Below are 20,678 nucleotides of genomic sequence, written 5' to 3'. Positions count from 1 at the left end.
TCGCAGTTTCCTTTCCTTCCCTTCTCCCCACCCACCCCCCCCCCCCGCCCCGCCCCCCCACACACACCCTTCCTCTCTAGAAGTCACTGACTCATGACATACAGTTCCACAGCTGCCAGCAACTCTCTGACGATGGGTGTTGGCAGAACTCTGAACAGGTTGGGGCATCAATGCCGAGCCCAATCCTGTCCATGACCCAACATCTACAGCACTTCCTAGCAGGGGGGTCACTAGGTAGCCAGCAGGAAAGGGGACCCTGGTTGAATGCCCCCCTTCCTAGCCCAGAGGGATTGAGACCGATTGTAGCACCTCTACTCGGACCTAGTGAGATCAGCCTGTTCAGTAAAGACTTGGAAGCTGCTGGTCTTTATGGGTCAGTATCATGCAATGGAGTACATTCACCCACCGAGCCACCAAGGGTGCTCCATTACTAACCCATACGAGAGTGTGGAATGTTTGTGAATTACTAATTAGTTCCATGCTTTACAGAAATCACATTAAAACTGAAAAATGTTAAGAAAGGATAGCCACCTGTTCACACTAAATAAATGTTAAGCACTGTCCTTTTCCTCTTTCACCATCAATGCCAGCTGTACACACAGTCATAAAGAAAATAGCTCATTGCCCTCCAAAACACCATCCACAAGAGAAATGTATCATCAAAAGAGGCCCAGTTATCATCCCTACATGACCCGGTCAGGATATTTAGGGCTGTTTTCCTAGCATTCATCTATCTTAAGGCTGATAAACTCCTGTATGCACTTCCTGTACTGAAGCTCAGTGGGACTGCTGCTAGGATATTGACCTGGCTGGCCAAACGGGCCTTCGGTCTCCCGCATCTCTTCATTCATTCTTGCCAGTCGCAATCTGTGGGCAAAGAGATAGTAAGTTAGCATTTCTCAAGTACAACACAGGCGAGGATGGCGACACAGTTCTTCAGAGGGAAAAACGTCAAATCCTCCCAAGGTGAACGTTATCATCTTAATTTGGGGACCTGGGTGGCAGCGTGGGTTAGAGGATCACCCTTCCCCTATGAAACCTGGGCTCAAATCTGGCTCAGATTAATTGAATGAAAGTAGAAACATAGAAAAATAGGAGCAGGAGTAGGCCATTCGGCCCCTCGAGCCTGCACCGCCATTCAATATGATCATGGCTGATCCTCTATCTCAACATCATAGTTCCGCTTTCTCCCCATACCCCTTGATGCCTTTTTTGTCTAGAAATCTATCTATCTCCTTCTTAAATATATTCAGTGACTTGGCCCCCACAACCTTCTGTGGTAGAGAATTTCACAGGTTCACCACCCTCTGAGTGAAGACATTTCTGCTCATCTCGGTCCTAAATTTCCTACCCGGTATCCTGAGACTGTGACCCCTTGTTCTAGACTTCCCAGCCAGGCGAAACACCCTCCCCGCATCCAGTCTGTCCAGCCCCGTCAGAATTTTATACGTTTCAATGAGATCCCCTCTCATTCTTCTAAACTCTAGTGAATACAGGCCTAGTCGACCCAATCTCTCCTCATACGACAATCCTGTCGCCCCAGGAATCAGTCTCGTCTCCCTGCTTTGTGAAATCTTTGGATAGTCTCAATTGAGTTTTTGAGGGGGGGACAAAACTGCCTAATTGGCCTTCTCATCTAATAGGCTATTCCTTGTACATTAGCCTAGACCATGAAGGGCTGATTTTAACCTTCAACAGTGGCAGAAAACAAGTAGCTGGCCATTATACATCACACCCAGTTTCCCTCTCCATTGGAGTCAATAGAAAGGTGAGGAATATAACCAGCAGTTGATCACCGACCGCCTACTCTCTGCCACCGCTGGAAGTTCGAATCAACCCGAGTGTCAATAGCCATTTGACTGCGGAAAGCCTCAGAGCCAAGCCTGATCCCGCCCTTCACCACCTGTCCACACGCATCCTTTCCAGTCCTCCTATACAGTCGGATTTAGGAATTTAGGCTGCGCTTCAGGAAGACCCCGCTGGCGAAGGGCCCAAAATTCCACTCGGGCCCTGGGCGCATCTCCACGGCAACTGCCAAAAGGGGGCAGCAAGAAAATGAGGCAGGGGCTGGCTGGGCCGAGAGGAGATATCCGCAGGAAATTCCGATAGGGAGGGAGGAGGCAGATCTGCCACCTGTGCCCTCTGACCATGCCTCAAAAGGGTAATTCCTGGGCCTCCCGGAGAAATTTGGCTCAGTATGCCTCCTGATAGGCTTGAGGGAACTGTGCCTGCAGGTAACTATGTTAAACAGATAACCTCAATAGAGTGCCCAATCTGGGTGCATTGTGAGATACTGCAGGGATCCATCAGAGGTCACTGCACCAACAGTAGAACAATGGGAAATGTGGAACTTGGAAAGTATTGCACAATTCACCAACTTTCACTTGGTCATAAGCAGCACTTTTTAACACTTGATAATAGTAACCATTGTTGCTGAGTCAAATAAAATTGGAAATGAGGATTTTCAAAGTGGAAACAGTTACAATGGCTCTTAACTATAAACAATCTAAAATGCAGGTTAGAAGCATGGTAACTGTTCCCAAACAGCGGGAGTGAAGGCAGGAGAAAGATACTCACAGTGTCACTATGTCCGCGTTGGCTGCTTGCACAGCAATGCTGAGTGGATCCTGTCCGTCATCATCCACTGCGTTCTGACTGGCTCCTCGTTTGAGAAAGAGGCAAACCTGGCTGTAAGGAGAGTTATACAGGGTGAGAAAACGCTGCTTCACATTTACCCTCAGCAACAACAACTTACATTTATATAGCATCTTTAACGCAATAAAACATCCCAAGGTGCGCGGCACGCAAGTTTACGGCTCTGAGAGAGTCCAGAACAAAGGGGCAGGCTGAGGGGCGATCTCATTGAGGTGTATAAAATTATGAGGCGCCGAGATATAATGGATAGAAAGGGCCTATTTCCCTTAGCAGAGGGGTCAACAAGCAGGGGGCATAAATTTAAAGTAATTGGTAGAAGGTTTAGAGGGGATTTGAGGGGAAATTTCTTCACGCCAGAGGGTTGTGGGGGTTTGGAACTCACTGCCTGAAAGGGTGGTAGAGACAGAAACCCTCACCACATTTAAAAAGTACTTGGATGTGCACCTGAAGTGTCGTAACTTGCAGGGTTACAGACTTAGAGCTGGAAAGTGGGATTAGACTGGATAGCCTCTTGTTGGCCGGCACGGACACGATGGGCCGAAATGGCCTCCTTCCGTGCTGTAAGCTTCTATGACTCTATAACCTTTAAAACTAGAGTGAGGCTTTCCGGGAGTGATGTCAACGACAAGTATTTCTTCACACAAAGGGTAGTGGAAACCTGGAACTCTTCCCCCCCCCCAAAAAAAGCTGTTGAGGCTGGGGGGTCAATTGAAAATTTCAAATCTGAGATCGATGGATTTTTGTTCGGCAAGGGTATCGAGGGATATGGAATCAAGGCGGGTAAATGGAGTTAAGGTATAGAACAGTCATGATGTAAGTGAATGGCGGAACAGGCTCAAGGGGCGGAATGGCCTTCTCCTGTTCTTATGAGGTTATATTTATTAGTCTGTAGCCGTTTTCCGATTGACACATAAAAGTGTGTCACGGATTGACCATGTCAGTCTTGGGCTCTTTGAAAGAGCTGGAGCTGGCACAGACTCGATGGGCCGAATGGCCTCCTTCCGTGCTGCAGTAATTCTATGATTCTATGATACTTGGGCTGAAAAAAAAAAGAGTGTTTCGAGTCCAAATTACAATTTTTCATATTTATTCTCCCCTCCAAAACTGGAGGCTGGAGCAAGAGGTCAGAAAAAGTTATGTGAAAAAGATTTAAACTTAGAAAAAGTAGAAAATAAAAGTTAAAAAGTAGAAATGTAACAAAGAGCAAATAAAGGAGAGGATAGGAGGGGGGAAGACAACAGTTCAAACACAGGGAAAGCATACATTTCATTACACACTATCTTGACTGCTTTATTCTGGTTAATATTACAGTTTATAAAGCTGTCTCTGATGTTTGAGCTCTATGACTGTAATGTCATCGTCACAGCACAAAAGCTGAAATCCGACAAATCTGATTGGCCTAAAGAGACAAGAATTTTATGAATCTGTTGCCAGGCTACAACAACAACATCAACTTGCATTGATCAAGTGCCTTTAATGTCGCAAAACATCCAGGGAACTTCACAGAAACACGAGGAAAAGAGAATAACAGAGACTAAGCTGAAGAAAAAGGCATTAAAGGGGGGTGATCGAAAGATTTGTGTCAAGCACGTGGGTTTAGAGGAAGAAGGGCAGGTGGGAAGGCGACGAGGCAGAGAGGGTTAATTCCACTGCTTGGGAGCTAGGCGCCTGAAGGCTCGACAGCCAATGAAAGGGGGGGGGGGGGTGGTACACAAACAATGTTCTCGCTAAGCTGCGTGCACGCGCAATCATCTGCAAGGTCCCGCACGGGCCGCACACCGGCTTTTATATTGTAAATACCGCACCGCGCAGAAATTTAAAGGGACCGCGCATTGAAACAGGCCACGCAGAACAACGCACAAATGACAAGGGAGCACTGTACACAAGGCCAGAATCAGGGGGATGGGGAGAGGGTTGCAGGGCTGGAGGTGGGTACAGTGATAGAGGGAATTCATCGCAAGAATGAGACACCAGGAGACAGTGGAGATCAATGAGGGTAGGGGTGATGAACGAACGTAACTTAGTGCGGTGGCTGGGGGGGGGGGGGGGGGGAAGGATGCGGGCAGCCGAGTTTTGAATGAGCTGAAGTTTGTGGAGAGCGGAGGGTGGGAGGTCGGCCAGGAGAGCGTTGAAGTTATCGAGTCTGGAGGTGACAAAGGCCTATGTGAGGTTTCAGTGCTGGATGGGCTGAGGTAGGGGTGAGTGGTCTCCGTGATGGAAAGGATAGAGTGTCAGAAGCTGTTTGGGGTCGAACAGGATGCTGAGGTTATGAACAGTCTGATTCAGCCTTGTAATGTATGCACTTGTGAGTATGCTCACAGGTTTGTAGAGTTGTTGAGTTGTGAGTGGCTTAGCCAGTCACATGATGTTCACAAGACTCAATAAAATCCCAGCTGTACAGGGTATTGGTGAGGGCACACCTGGAGTACTGCGTACAGTTTTGGTCTCCATATTTAAGGAAGGATATACTTGCATTGGAGGCTGTTCAGAGAAGGTTCACTAGGTTGATTCCGGAGATTAGGGGGTTGACTTATGAGGATAGGTTGAGTAGGTTGGGCCTGTACTCATTAGAATTCAGAACAATGAGAGGTGAACTCATTGAAACTTATAAGATTATGAGGGGGCTCGACAAGATGGATGCAGAGAGAATATTTCCACTCATAGGGGAAACTAAAACTAGGAGACATAGTCTTAGAATAAGGGGCCGCCCATTTAAAACTGAGGTGAGGAGAAATTTCTTCTCTCAGAGGGTTGTAAATCTATGGAATTCTCTGCCCCAGAGAGCTGTGGAGGCTGGGTCATTGAATATATTTAAGGCGGAGATAGATAGATTTTTGAGTGCTAAGCGAGTAAAGGGTTATGTAGAGCGGGCAGGGAAGTGGCGCTGAGTCCATGATCAGATCAGCCATGATCTTATTGAATGGCGGAGCAGGCTCGAGGGGCCAAATGGCCTACTCCTGCTCCTAATTCTTATGTTCTTATTAGTTGGGTTCAGGGGATCCACGATGAGTCAGGTGGTTGTGAGCCTGGTGGATGAACTGGTAATGTGTAGTGTGATTGTTAAACCTTTGCTAATAAACCAACTAGTTCTTAATAGCAATGTGTTACTATGAATTCTTAAGCAAAGAACCGATGAAGCAAATACATTACAAGCCTGAAGACAGTGAGGGGGATGGAGTCATTGGAAAGAGAGTTTCTGGCCTCAGTCTTCCCAGTGGTTAATTGGAGGATGTTATGGCTCAGCCAGGACTGGGTGAGAGGCTGAAAGTGACTGAAGGTCAAAAATGTCTCCACAGCCTCAGAGAGTGTCGCACATGTTCCTTACCCAGTGTGCCCCAGATAGGTGGCATGGTGGATCGGGCCACGGCCCCGAATGTCTTTCTGATTGACATCAGCCCCATTCTGAAGTAGAAATTCACAAGCGACAAGGGAACCCTGTTGAAGACGCACAAAGTAAGAAAGATATTCTGATGAAGGACTGTCGATCCAAGTTGAAACAAACCAGGAAAGGCAATCTCGGTCTTGTACAGATTGAATGGAATGGTCAAAATGTCCGTGTCTATTTCCTCTCCTCTTCTGAATGCCAATGCACGATCTTACAGGCACCCTCACCCTCCTTCAGCAGCACCTTGCAATCCCGTGGCCTCTACCACCTAGAAGGACAAGGGCAGCAGGCGCATGGGAACACCATCTGAAAGTTCCCCTCCAAGTCACACGCCATCCTGATTTGGACATTTATCGCCGTTCCATCTCAGTTCATCGTCACTGGGTCAAAATCCAAGAGGTCCCTCCCTAATAGCACTGTGGGAGCGGCTTCACCACACGGACCGCAGCGGTTCAAGGGAAACTTGGGATGAGCAATAAATGCTGTCCTTGCCAGAGACTTCCACATTCAAGAATAAATAATAATTTAAACCCTTCCCCCTCACCCCTGTACTTAACCTAAGTCCACCATTCTTCATCTGTGACCCAGGGCAGAGAGAGCTGAAAGGTTGTCTGTCCTTCAGTGCTTCACAACCGCGACCAATCCTATCCCTATCTGTCACCCATACATGTACTGACACGCACATTAGTGCTCAAAAACCACCCAATTCATGGCACTCAGTATCAGCGCTATAACACATCGCCTGTCTCTAAATTATTTGTTTAACTTCCGTTATCCTGTTCCCAAACTGCGCAATGATCTCGAACACGCGCATAATACTTGCTTAAAATACAGTGAGGAAAAGCGCTATAACCCACCCCAATGACCGCTTGGATTAATGGAGTTTTATTTTCATCCTCGTCATTGACCCAGTTGACATCAGCGCCATGCGCCAAGGCCTCAGCCATGACTGCCAGATTGCGAGCATGTGCGGCCTTGTATACAAGGATCCCTGGGTGCAGTTCGCGCAGATCCTCGGAGTCGGAGGCCTCTGGCTCAATCTCCGCCTCCCCACTCGATTCCTCCGAAACCTCGCTCACTGCAAACAGTAAAACCACAGTCAGCCATTTTCCATACCCACAGCCCGGAGCCGAACCTCTCGATGAAATTACTCTGCTGGGTGATTAGATCACACACACTTCGCAGGGCACAGTATGCTATGTATGGGCGGAGGTTCAACACAATGTGGAATGAATCACCTCCACCTTCTCAACGATAATACAACCCAAATGTCGGGTGAGCAAAATCCTGAATGTGCCAACCTGCAATCTGCAGAGATCATTTATGGACACTGGGCTATCTGCGTGAAGCCTTGTCTACAGGCGACACACAGCAGAAACCCGGGCCCTCGCTCCACCAAATCATTTCAATCAATGGTTAGAAAATCCTCAGTTCAGTCCAGAAATTCCAGCACGTGCTTTGGGCGGGGAGCCTGAAGTTGAATGTTACTCCTCATATCGTACCACGGACTGACCACGTGTGTAAATTCTGTACAACTCATTTATAAAGACAGAATTTGCGTTCCAGGTCTTGCTGCACGCAGGCACAGACTGTTTCATTATCTAATCAAGGTGTTCAAAGCGGTGAGGGGTCTATACAGAGGAGATAGAGGGAGGCTGTTCCCATTGGCGGAAGGGTCAAGAACCAGAGGACACGGATTTAAGACGATCGGCAGAAAGGCGACATGAAGGAAAACTTTTTTACGCAGCGAGTGGTTAGGATCTACGATGCACTGCCTGAAAGGGTGGTGGAGGCAGTCTCAATCGTGGCTTTCAAAAGGGAGTTGGATATGTACCCGAAGGAATTTTTGTTGCAGGGTGACGGGGAAAGGGCAGGGGAGTGGGACTAGCTGGAGTGCACTTGCAGAGAGCCGGCACAGACTCAATGGCCGAATGGCCTCCTTCTGTGCTGTAACCATTCTCTGATTCCGTAATAGGAGCAACTTCTTTTTTTTTAATATAAAGGTTTTTTTTCCCTCTCCCAAAGATGCTGACCCACACTGGATGTCATTCCACAGGGGCCAGCAACTCTCTCTGATACACTGTCCTAGTAGCCAGTCTTCTTTGTGTAGCATGGACAGCGAGTGTTGACAGGCTATTTGACCTTGGGGTGCATCACAACCTAGCTTTACCCTGTCATCGTGTAAAATTCGCACGTGTACACTTTTCAGCAGGGGGTCACTGGACAGTGATCGGGAATGGGGACCAGACCTGATCATATTTTAATTCTTCAAGGCCATTTCGAGAGCCAAATTTAAGAGAATCTCGGTATATGGCGCATGTTGCCGAAGGGAGACAAACCTGGGGGTGGGGAGAAATTGGAAACAGGACTCACCTTCTTCGGTGACACTGTCCACAACCGTGCCGAAGACCAGGATGTCGGTGCTGCCGTCGGTGCTGCCGCCCAGTCCGCTGTCGCTGCTTAAACCTGCAGGGCCAGCAGGCAGAGAACAAGACAAAGTTCAGCACCTTTACACTGGCAGGTATGTCAAGAAAACAAGCGATGGGGAGCGCGGGGCAGGCAGTGAAACAACTCGCTGGGTGTCATCACAACACTGGAGTACAACCATTAAAACTGTAGTCTGTGCCGTGTATTCAGTCAGTGGCATTTGTGTGAGCAACACTGCGCGGCTAATTCATGAGAATATACTTACTACGAGGCCCAGCTGTTGTGTCAAAGTAGGAAAACAGCGAGTCGAGTTCATCAGGACAAAACAGGGAGTCTCTTCGGAATTTTCTCTCCAGTGCAGCCGCTGCATTTTTCCATTGTGGCAAACATAGGACGGAAAGCAGCCATTAGCCAAGCAGCAAATCAGAGGGAGGACCAAAACTAACACGACCAATCGCTCCTCTATTTGCACTCCGGTTATCCTCCTGCTCTCCTGAAGGGGGCGCGCTCCCGTGGGGTACAACTCCATGGGAGCTCATCACCCTTCAGCAATTCACCCGTGGCCAGTCTTCATGTGGGAGTCACAGGCAGTGAGTATTCGACCACGTGGGGAATCACAGCCTTGCCCTGATCTTGTCCATACACATGCTTTCTTCCAGAAGTGGTCACTAAATAACAATTGGGAGTGGGAAGCCTGTCCCGATTTTTTCCCCTCTTCCTGGTACAGGGGTGCTGAGGCCAAACGTACTGCCTCAGCTGCCAACCCAGCTGAGATCGGTCAATTCAGACATGAGTGATTGGTCTGTAGGGTTCAGTGCTTTCAATTATCCTTTTGAGTCCACTAACATCATTTAGAACAATCCATTTTACAGTATCATTTTTTGGAGTATTGTTATTTGTATTATAGGTACAATGTCGTATCTTAGACTAGATTACTTTGAAACTATTGTCACCAAGATGGCTTACAAAGGACTGGATAAAAACAAATTACTATGATGGGAGAGTCATTCAGAGCAAAGGAGCCACAGTGCCCCCAGTGGCCTGGGTGGTTAGGTGCACCCTCAGGTGTGGTCCACGGCCTTACAGAGGAAGAGTCCAGGTTGGATCTCTGTGCCAAGTTAATGGTTAGCAATCAGGATGAACAGAGACACTACACTTTGCTTCAGTACGCGTGGCTAGGGATGGGGGAAAAATCAGGTAGGGTTCATGATCCTATCGCTAACTAGAGTCTTGTTCGAGATGAAATAGAAGGATGTGCGGATAGGGTGAGATGATGACGTTGGGAGGAGGCTGGTGTGAAGCATAAATAACGACATCGACCAGTTTGGGCCGATGTGCTGTAGACTCGATGAGATGCACACTGACTTGAACATCAGGGATGGACAGCTTTCAAGGTTGGCTACAATGTATTTGTGCTCAGACTGCTTGGACTGTCTAGATTGACACATAAAGAATGGCCACTCCAGCAATGTTTGGAGGCCTGCCCATTCCTGTGGAACCACACCTCAGCCCGAGTCACATCTTCAGATGAGCAGAGAACAAAGGTGTAATGTGTGCCCCTGTGAGCATGCTCACAGGTCTGTGGAGCTGTTGCACTGTGAGTGGCTTAGCCAGGTCACGTGATGGTCACAAGACTCAATAAAACCCCAGCCAGTTGGGTCTAGGTCATCCACGATGAGGTGTGCAATTGTGAGCCGTGTGGATGAACTGGTAATGTGTAGTGTGATTGTTAAATCTTTGTTAATAAAGCAACTAGTTCTTAATAGCAATGTGTTGCTATGGATTCTTAAGCAAAGAACCCAGGAAGAAGATACATTACAAAAGGAATAAAAACGAATGGAATAATTTGTCTTTTACCTGCTGCAAATGTTGCTGGTGACACACTGCCAGTGTCCTGCCGGTACCTCCGGCGGGCTGTCGGAGCTTTGGTGGAACTGTTGTGCCGTCGGCATTTCTTGACACTCCATCGCCGCGGTTTCCGCTCGGTATCCGCAAGTGCTTCAGCGTTTGGCAGCTTTTTGAGGAACTTCTTTTCTACATATTTGGCCTTGATCCAGGTTTCCTTCTGCTGCCTAAAACATTTTGTACATTCAAAATGTTAGAAACAAGCTGACCCCCCACTAACTCTTCTCATACAGAGGGTCTGAACATGAACGTCACAGAGCCGAGAACATTAAACTTTTTTCCAAAGGGCTTTCTGTAGCTCCCTCCAGCAGCTCAGTTGTTACACATACATGCTGGTGTGACACTGAGCCACACAGACCTGGAAAATCTCAGGTTCAATTCCCAGTATGCCCTCAATGAATTAATCACTGCCAGGGCATCAGTGGGGGCACAATGCCTCTCTTCAGTGCCCTGGGCTATGGAAAAAAAAAAAATCAGACATTGGGTACAGACAGTAAGTGATGGCCCTCGCCCAGGATCAAGTATTCACTGTCTAGGTTTACACGTGACTGGCCACTTGGGTGAGGTAGGAAATTTAGGACCGAGATGAGGAGAAATTTTTTCATTCAGAGGGTGGTGAACCTGTGGAATTCTCGACCACAGAAGGCTGTGGAGGCCAAGTCACTGAATATATTTAAGAGGGCGATAGATAGATTTCTAAATACAAAAGACATCAAGGTCTATGGGGGAAAAGCGGGAATATGGTGTTGAGATAGAGGATCAGCCATGATCATATTGAATGGTGGTGCAGACTCAAAGGGCCAAATGGTTTACTACTGCTCTTGTTTTCTATGTTTCTATGTTAACGGACAAGATTCATCTTCTGCAGAACTTGCCCTCAGCAGAAGGCAGCATCTTCAGGAGCAAGTGGAGAATATTTGAACCCAAAATAACAAAAAAAAGAGAGTCCAGTAAGATGACATTTCTGTTCACCACAGGCCGCAGGCTTCTCCACAGCTACCGCCAAACTTTTCTCTGTTACAGAAGGGTAGCTTGTAGCAGGACATGATGGATAATGACAACTATTGCCCCTCGCACTGAGCCGGAGGTGGATCAATGCAATTCTGGAAGCACCCAAGAGCTGAAAGCGTGATCAACAGATCCCCAGGGCGGCAAACAGATTCAAGTCAGGCCATCTGGCGGAGAAGCCGACTCCATAATCACCAGTCCACCGGGAACACGACCAACATTCTTAATGAGGTATGGAACAGTTTTGGACTTGGAGAATTATTTCAACTTGACCTTGTGCTCACTGGTTGCGGTTTCTTCAGTCCGTGTTCCCCACATCTTCCCTCGTAAATATGATTAATGGCATTGTTGCCAAGCTCGCACATCAACTGGAAGAAAAATAAAACATTAAGCTGCAGAACATTATTCAAAATAAAAAGTTGAATAAATGTGAATATCAGCAAGTGTCAAAATTCATGCTACCTTAAGTAGTTCTGGCTCCCAGGAGTCCAATGTGAGAGAACGGACCTTGGAACACTGCACCCCCAGGCTCCTTTAGAGAAACAAGATAGTAATCAAAAAAACATAATTGTTGATGTCTGTGAAGGCAAAACACAGCACTGTAGGGTGCGATTTTTGCAATCTCGGTCAAGAACACGCAGCGGGAATTTAGGTGGGGAGGTCAGAGGTTCTTCAGTGTTTTCTGTCCACAATGATTGGAAAGTCCTGAGGGCTCACTGACCTGTTGGTCAGATTTCCTTCTCTGCGTTCTCAGTGCGCTGGGACCGTGAACTGGTACAATCTACACTTGGAACTTTACATTTGGTGATTGTAAAGCTACGCACTGAACACAGGGTACGCAGCTGCAAAGAGCAACCCACTCAGTTAGGCGGTGAGCTTTGGAAATGAACCAAATTGATTAACTGGGAGGGAGCGGTGTTGAATCCAGCTTCAGACAATGGACCTTTGCCGTATTCAGTCCATCACAATCACAGAGTCATACTGCACGGAAGGAGGCCAATCGGCCCACCGTGTCTGTTCTGGCTCTTTGAAAGAGCTATCCACCCCCCTGCTCTTTCCCCATAGCCCTGCAAAAAAAAAAAAATCGCAAGATCAATTTTTTTTTAATGTAAGTTTTCTGCTGATCAAGGTGAGGAATGTTAGTGCTGAAAAGTGGAATACTTTCCCATTTCTTGGAATCTTTTAGCATCGATCATCCCCACCCCCGACCAGGTTGGACAGTAAAGGTTATTGATCCTACCCTCTGCTACACTAGGGTGACATTTTCCACTTCCCATCCCAGCCATCCTGTGGCCTCTCTAAATGACACTGTCAGTTTAATACTGTTGGGGGGGGTCATTTTAACTTCAGGCAAAAAATGGATGATGGCAAACTGGCAGCCTGTTTTCAATCCATTCTTTAATAGTAAATACTTTAGGCTGCTGGTTCACTGTTACCCAATTGTTAGCCGGGCAATGACCTTCTGCTGATCAATGCTAAATTAGGGAACAGTTTTGTATCAGTAAGTGCCAGGTGACAAGAACCCAAAACTCACTGCACTACAACAGTCTGTGTTAAGCAGCCCCTGCGCTGTGTGTAATGATGATGATGTAAATCAGTTCACTAATATCGCTGGACTATTACTGCTGCAGTAGCTTGAAGTGCGCAGCTGGCTACTTAAATCAAGTCTGATATTAAAATCAGAAGTAAGTGAAAAATGTATGGATTCTAAGAATGTTTAATCGAAATGACCAAGAGGTCGTGTTGCAACGTATTGTTTGTTTAATCTGTTCACTGCTGCCAATGTGATCCGTCACTCTGGGGAAATTAAAACAGTGATTTGCTTCAGTGAATTATCACCAGCTGGACCCGAGAACACAGTCTATCCTAAAACGTAGTGGAGAATAAGTGCCGGTATCAATGGCCCGTTTAACACTTAGACTGTCGGCAGGCAAGAGAAAGTCTCGCCCTCCCGGGCTGTGTACTGTTACACTGAAAATATAGCAACAGATACTCAAACCTCAACAACAGATTTGTCACATTAAAAAAACAGTCAACACCTAAACACATTTATGCATATGGGAGGACAGACGCAGCAACGTTAGCATCCTCGACCAGCCAACATCCCCAGCATCAAAGCACTGACCACACTCGACCAGCTCTGCTGGGCGGGCCACACTGTTCGCATGCCTGACACGAGACTCCCAAAGCAAGCACTCTACTCGGAACTCCTCCACGGCAAGCGAGCCCAAGGTGGGCAGTGGAAACATTTCAAGGACACCCTCAAAGCCTCCCTGATAAAGTGCAACATCCCCACCTGGGAGTCCTTGGCCAAAGACCGCCCTAGGTGGAGGAAGTGCATCCGGGAGGGCGCTGAGCACCTCGAGTCTCATCGCCAAGAGCATGCAGAAAACAAGCGCAGGCAGCGGAAGGAGTGTGCTGCAAACCAGTCCCACCCACCCTTTCCTTCAACGATTGTCTGTCCCACCTGTGACAGAGACTGTAATTCCTGTATTGGACTGTACAGTCACCTAAGAACTCATTTTTAGGGTGGCAACAAGTCTTCCTCGATTTCGAGGGGCTGCCTATGATGATGATGAATTATACATTAAAAATTTAAAGGTGAGCATGTCCTTTTATTCCTGCCTTTCTTCCTGAGTATCTCGAATTTTTACTCTAATCTAATCTTTATCTTTCCACTATTTTTTTTCTGTTAAGAAAATCTAAACTCTTCATTGTAGGTTTTCTGCTGCCTCCCATTGTCTGTGGGTTCAATATTTTTCAAGAAGGTTTCTCATTTGCCGTAAGACAATTTCAAGGGCGACTCTTCCAGCCGACTGAAAGCCCAAACTTGGCAAGGATTAACAGCCGAGAGTGAGAAATCTGGGCCTTCACCTGTGAATTCCGGAGCACTCGATGCACAGGGTTATCCCCAGGTTGATGCTGGCCCATCGAGGGTCCGCCTGTCCACAGTCGCAGCACTGGTCATTCCCGCCGATCCCCTGCACTCGATGCAGGATGCTCTCACCCTTCACGCTGCGATCCCGGGAGTCGCTGGCAGAGTCGATGCTGCTGGTAGACGGAGATGCCGTTCTGTCCAGTCTCTGCGGGGAAGATATGGGAGCAGATTTAAAGTGGGGTTCACGTCCGCTGCACTCTCATGGGCAACTCAGCTGGCAGCTCACGGGCGTCGTGTTAGTAAACAACAGTCGCTGCTCTTCAAACCAGTTCATCGTGGGAAACACTTCAAGACGTTTAGATGTGATAACGTGTTATATAATTGCAAGTGTATTAGCAAATACGCAATATTTATTTGATATTTAAATACTAGTAAAACATTAGTTAGGCCACAGCTCCAGCACTGCGTGCAGTTCTGGTCACCACATTACAGGAAAGATGTGATTGCATTAGAGAGGGTGCAGAGGAGATTTACGAGGTTGTTGCCTGGACTGAAGCATTTTAGCTATGAGGAAAGATTGGATAGGCTGAGCTTGTTTTCATTGGAACAGAGGAGGCTGAGGGGAGACCTTATTGAGGTGTATAAAATTATGAAGGGCCTGGATAGAGTGGATAGGATGGACCTATTTCCTGTAGCAGAGGGGTCAACAACCAGGAGGCATAGATTTAAAGTAACTGGTAGGAGGTTTAGAGGGGATCTAAGGGGAAATGTGTTCACCCAGAGGATGGTGGGGGTCTGGAAGTCACTGCCTGAAAGGGTGGTAGAGGCAGAAACCCTCACCACATTTAAAAAGTATTTGAATGTGCACTTGACCTACAGGTAACCTACAGGGCTACGGACCAAAAGCTGGAAAGTGGGATTAGGCTGGATAGCTCTTTGTCGGCCGGCATGGACATGATGGGCTGAAATGGCCTCCTTCCGTGCTGTAAATTTCTATGATTCTAACCCCATGACTCCAGAGATGAGCACATAATCGCGGCTGATATTCCAGTGCAGTACCGCCGCCGCGCTGCGGGAGGTGCCATCTCTCGCATGAGACGTTAAACCGAGACCCTGTCAGCCCTCTCTGCTGGACGCAAAAGATCCCATGACACTATCCGATTCCAGTTGTCTTACAGTTCATTTCCTGGCTACCGAACTTTCTCTGGTCCATTAGGGCCAGCTGTCAGGAACCATAGTCCCGCAGACAATAATATGAAAAAAGTAGTGGCAGCTGACACTGCACGTCGGAGCTCTGACTAGTGAGATACAAGTTTATAATTAGCAATGTTTGATCTCAGGCGAGCTGTGATGGAGTGTGCATCAGACTGGCGGGTGGGGTATCAGGGAGCCAGCACTGAGGTGAGGAGCAGGATATTTTATTTCAAGTGTCTTTAATTAAATTACTAGCACTATTGACAGCAAGTCGGAGGTTGTGCTGTTTTATAATAACAGGAAGAGTGCACCATGTAACGCACATTGTAACATTTTATAATACCATGGGAAGTGATTGTCTTGTGAGCCATTGCCTAATAGATGTAAAGCCTCGAGGAAAGTGGTCTGCTGCTTGTGTTTAATGTGGCCTGTCACAAACGTTCTACCTGCTCAACTATTCCCTGTGGAACAAGTGCTCTCAGCACATCTTGAAGTCAAATTGAGGCTAATTGCTGTTACACAGAAAAATCTGTCTCTAGATTAGCAACTGCGTGTAAATCTCTGACTCCTCTCGTTGGGGTTACCGAGGGCAGCAGGAAAAAAACTTCTTTCTTACACTTAGTTTTAATATTGATCAGTTGTGATTTTTTGTTGACATTTGAACCAATCAGATGCAAATGTAATACACACTTTTCATGCGTGACACTGTTCAGTGTGGTGTAATGTTTGTATAGAGGTACAGTGTCAAATGTGACTGAAGCATAAACGTCCAGGGCAGACCGACCCTCTGTTTAACATCTCATTCAAAAGACGGCACCTCCGGCAGTGCAGCACTCCCTCAGCACTGCACTGGGAGTGTCAGCCCAGATTTTGTGCTCAATTCTCTGGAGTGGGACTTGAACCCACAGCCCAGAGGCAAGGGTGCTACCATGGCTGACAGCAGTCCAAGAATTTAACCAGGGAGATGATTGGCGGACAAAGTCAAAGGGCCAAAGTTTCCATCACAGCTGAAAGGCCACTCAGGATGGTGCAACTGGTATGAAAGGCTGGGTGGGACTTACGTTGATGTAGTTATTGTCTGGGCTTTCTCGATATGCGGTCGCGATGCTGGCCTGCACTGCCTGAATCCAGGCAAGTCGTAATTTTTCAGAGTCCGCCTGCAGCATACAGCTCCTGTGGAAAGCAAGTGTGTTGTCAGGTAAAAATGCCTGGCCTAGCAACAGTTTAATCCAGTTAGTTTAATAATCTTATAGACGGGATAATAGTTACTCTCTACAAGAGGCCATACCATGTTTTGGCACCTTTAATGGAACATCCAAAATGAGAGCGACACACCTGGTGAGAACGTGGTGAGCGCTGTCTTTTGCTGAAACAGGTTGGGGCAAACGTACCCAAGGGGGAAGCATTGATTATCGACCATTTTGAGGCGCTAACATCGCCTGAGTGCTAATTTTAACGCCGGGCGATATTTAGCATTGGAGGTAGCGATGTTGATTTTTAAAACCCCGAGGGTTGAGTGGAGCATGAAGGGAAGCATTCCACACTTCTCTTAGTGCGCTAAGCTGGTAGTGTGACTGAAGTTCTGCCGCTAACGTACCGGCATCCTAGCGCTCAAAGAGAAGGTTAGCTGAAAAAAATGAAAACTTAAAAAACATTACAATTCAAACAATTAACACATCAGGAATACCAAATAAAGTAGAATCAACGCACATAAAGTTAACTAAAATCTCTAAAACTTACCTTATACGCTCATCCCTTTCATTAGCGTCCCGGGACAGTTGTGAACGGCAGCTTTTTCTGGCGTGATTAGTGCCAGGCGACAACATTCAAGTTGGTTTCCGTGGCACAAAATTCCCGAGTGCTGCCGCTCAAACCCCATTCACGTTGGCGAGTGGCGCTAATATCGCTGCGCATGGGCGGTAACCCTTTAGTGACCTAGTAGCGCCCTTCGTCAGCGCTAACACGTGGCGCTAATCTATTCAATTTCTCACCCCAAGTTTCTTCGCTTGATTTGAGAAAGTAAAATCCATGAACTTAAAGTGGTTCCGAGACTATCCTCCTTCCCAAACTCAAGTCTGATCTGAAATCGAATTTTTGTGTTAAACAATCAAATCCACTTTGGCTGTGAGCATTGTTCCCTGCGATTTATTTTTGGCCCGCGTGGCCCCTTTAAGGGCCATTCATAATTCCCCACGTGCGGGGCTTTCCTATTTAAAAGCTGTCTCACTGGCTGGGCAAGACCTGCAGAGCGCCGTGCGGTCACGCAGCTTAAAGTTGCGTGGCTGTGAGACACACGATCAAGGGGGTGGGTCTGCCCAGCTTGCCCAAGTGTTGAAAGCTGAAATTCCCGACTTAATTTCCTGGCCACCAGACCTTCCCGGAGGCTGGTGGAAGTCCGCACAAGCCAGAAAGCAGAAAGCAGAAAGCAGAGTCCTGGCCGATATCAGCAGGCTTGGCCAAGATAACTGACGGCAGTGCATTGGTACCCAGGCTCCGAAGACAGGGTTTTGATATATATTAATGACCTGGACTAGGGTATACAGTGCATCATTTCAAAGTCTACTGATGACACGAAACTTGGAAATCTATTAAACAGCGAGAAGGATAGTAACAGAATTCAGGAGGACTGGTGAAATGGGGAGACACGTGGCAGATGAATTTTAACGCAGCGAAGTATGAAGTGATACATTTTGGTTGGAAGAATGAGAAGAGGCAATATTAACGAAATGGTACAATTTTAAAGTGGGTGCAGAATCAGAGAGACCTGGGGGTGTATGTACACAAATCTTTGAACGTAATTGCACCATTAATGTAAGAAAAATAAACAGAGGATACTGAACATCTCCCTGTCAGACATGTTTTTAATCTGACCCTCACTATTTCGGTTCGCAGGTGGAAAAATGGCCACTGGGCGAGATTCTACATAGCAGCCGCCATTTTCTGCGTGCTCACTCACTTGTTTGGAGAAACAACTTCAAAGCAGAAGCGTCTCTCGATGTCCTCACAGGGCTTGACGGAACACAGCCGCAAATCCTCGACCACCACTGTTAGCGCGTCCTAAAAGTTAAAACAGAACCGTCATTAAAAATGGCCGCCGGTTCGGTGAGAAAGAACATCATTTCATCCAATCAGTAATTAAATTACCATCAAAAATGATCCCCACCAGTAACAATAGTAAAGGGCTGCCCGGTGTGAGATTCGAGCCAATAGTTGAGGAGGTTCCTTGATCCAATCCTCAATCTGACCTCCGGTTGGGCAATGGCGAGAGTGCAAGAACCATCCTCAGTAAGCTAGGGAAGGGAAAATGCAGGCGGGATTCTCGCTGGTGATCACTATCCAGTTACGTGAGTGTGCATGTGGATATTGGGCAAGGACAGGATTGTGATATTCTGAGATTGGTGCAATTTTTGCTAAGCTGGCAATTGGTGGGTTTTGAAAGCGATTGGCCAACAACCTGTGTATGTAGACAGTGCCTATATGGAGTAAGACATTCCAAGGTGCTTCACAGGAGCGTAATCAGACAAAAACTGACCCTGAGCCAAAGAAGGACCTCCAATTTAACAAGGTCAGCTGATCAGCATCGCTGCAGAATAATATTAGTGTCCTTCCCAGGATCTTTTGTTATATTCACCGCTGCCTAGCAACCCTGGACACCCGCGTTGAGCGATCGGCAGGCCGTGACAGCTGGAAATGGTACGCAGGATGGGCAGACTTCCGAGTTACTGCCTCAGCTGCCTTGCCAGCTGCTGCTAGGAGACGGAGATGCCCTCTGAGGTGGGTGCAATGAGGGTGACCCTCTGAGCCACTCTCCAGATCAGCAGCGCAGCAATGCTGTGAGGAGCTGCAGGCAAGTTGGCAGCAGCCGATTGTCATGGTCACTGATGTGCCAGCTCTGTCTTGCTGTGGGTGGGCACTTCCTCTGGTCCCAACCATCGGCAACCAAAGTGGGGGGGGAAGAGGGCGGTGGTGGGATTGTGATCATTGCCCACCTTCCAACACCGGCCATCTGTTTTACAGCACCAACACAAACAACTTCCATATGTACAGTGCCTTTAACATAGTAAAATGGCCCAAGGCGCTTCACGGGAGCAATTATCAAACAAAGAAGCCACATCAGCAGATAATAGGAGAGGCGACCAAAAGCTTGGTCAAAGAGGTAGGTTTTAAAGGGCGTCTTAAAGAAGGAGCGAGGCGGAGAAGCAGAGAGGTTTAGGGAGGGAGTTCCAGAGCTTGGGTCCGAATCGGCTGAAGGCACAGCCACCAATGGTGGAGCGAAGGAGGTTGAGGATACACAAGTGTTGGAGTTGGATGAGCGCAGAGTTCTCGAAGGGTTGTAGGGCTTGAGGAGGTTACAAATATAGGAAAGGGTGAGGCCATGTTTGGGATTGAACACGAGGGTGATTTTTTTAAAAAATCGAGGCGTTGCTGGACCAGCAGCCAATGTAGGTCAGCGAGCACAGGGGCGACGGGTGAGCAGGACTTGGTGCGAGCTAGGACACGGGCAGCAGGGTTTTGGATGAGCTCAAGTTTATGGAAGTTGGGAGGCCGGCCTGGAGAGCACTGGAATAGTTGAGCCTGGAAGTAACACAATCATGGATGGGGGTTTCAGCAGCAGAATGATGTTGCACTGTAACAACGGCTGCTACTGAAAGTCAGGCTTTGGTGTCGGCTGTGTCGGCCTCTGATATTAACTCGTGCACCGATGCTCAACACACATGAAGAATGGCTGAGGTACTGGAGAGCAGCCGGTATCCATGCAACCGGAGCCCAGTGCATGAATACCTCCAGAAGGGGAGAACGTCGGGGTGAAACAGTACAATGAAAATAAAGCCGACTGCTCGAATCCACTTGACAAAACCCTTTCACTGAACTCCGACGCACTCTAAATACTGCAGGCATGAATACTGCAGGCAAGTCAAATGTGTTTTATACATTATAAATTCAGTCGGTGTAGAATTGCAGCTGTGGTTTTCAGAAATATTATTGCTGTAAGGGGACAGTCTAACTTTCCCACAGGTGCGGACCCCTAGGTCTCTCCTTGCTGCAAGGAGCTGCACAAGGTCCGCAGACTCCCACGTGCCCGCAACACGCTCTGCTCCAGCAACAACAGAGTCACTGGACAGGGGCTGGCTTTGGGGAGGTCTGGGCAAAACTGTAGGCTTTTCCTTCAGGCAGAATGCCCTGTTTGTGTCAGGCTTCCCAACTCAAGGTCTGACTAGCTGCTGA

At 47.6% G+C, this 20,678-nt stretch overlaps 1 protein-coding gene across 1 annotated transcript in view; it reads right to left on the bottom strand.

The window, feature by feature from the left end:
* Positions 1 to 202: 202 nt before the first annotated feature.
* acap3a (ArfGAP with coiled-coil, ankyrin repeat and PH domains 3a) overlaps positions 203 to 20,678 on the bottom strand; it is a 355,855-nt gene continuing 335,379 nt past the window's right edge. The window contains exons 13-24 of the mRNA XM_070860337.1: positions 18,409 to 18,509; positions 16,514 to 16,625; positions 14,255 to 14,463; positions 11,843 to 11,912; positions 11,654 to 11,748; positions 10,325 to 10,539; positions 8,733 to 8,831; positions 8,414 to 8,506; positions 6,898 to 7,118; positions 5,981 to 6,090; positions 2,578 to 2,688; positions 203 to 867 (exon numbers count right to left, since the gene is read on the bottom strand). Coding sequence (XP_070716438.1) covers positions 720 to 867; positions 2,578 to 2,688; positions 5,981 to 6,090; positions 6,898 to 7,118; positions 8,414 to 8,506; positions 8,733 to 8,831; positions 10,325 to 10,539; positions 11,654 to 11,748; positions 11,843 to 11,912; positions 14,255 to 14,463; positions 16,514 to 16,625; positions 18,409 to 18,509 — 1,584 coding nt within the window. The 3' untranslated portion in view covers positions 203 to 719. The remainder of the gene's footprint in view (positions 868 to 2,577; positions 2,689 to 5,980; positions 6,091 to 6,897; positions 7,119 to 8,413; positions 8,507 to 8,732; positions 8,832 to 10,324; positions 10,540 to 11,653; positions 11,749 to 11,842; positions 11,913 to 14,254; positions 14,464 to 16,513; positions 16,626 to 18,408; positions 18,510 to 20,678) is intronic.

Source organism: Pristiophorus japonicus, chromosome 18, assembly GCF_044704955.1.
Source record: "Pristiophorus japonicus isolate sPriJap1 chromosome 18, sPriJap1.hap1, whole genome shotgun sequence".
Classification (NCBI taxonomy): domain Eukaryota; kingdom Metazoa; phylum Chordata; class Chondrichthyes; family Pristiophoridae; genus Pristiophorus; species Pristiophorus japonicus.
The sequence above is the reverse complement of the archived record's forward strand: the minus strand, read 5'-3'. Positions and strand labels throughout refer to the sequence as shown.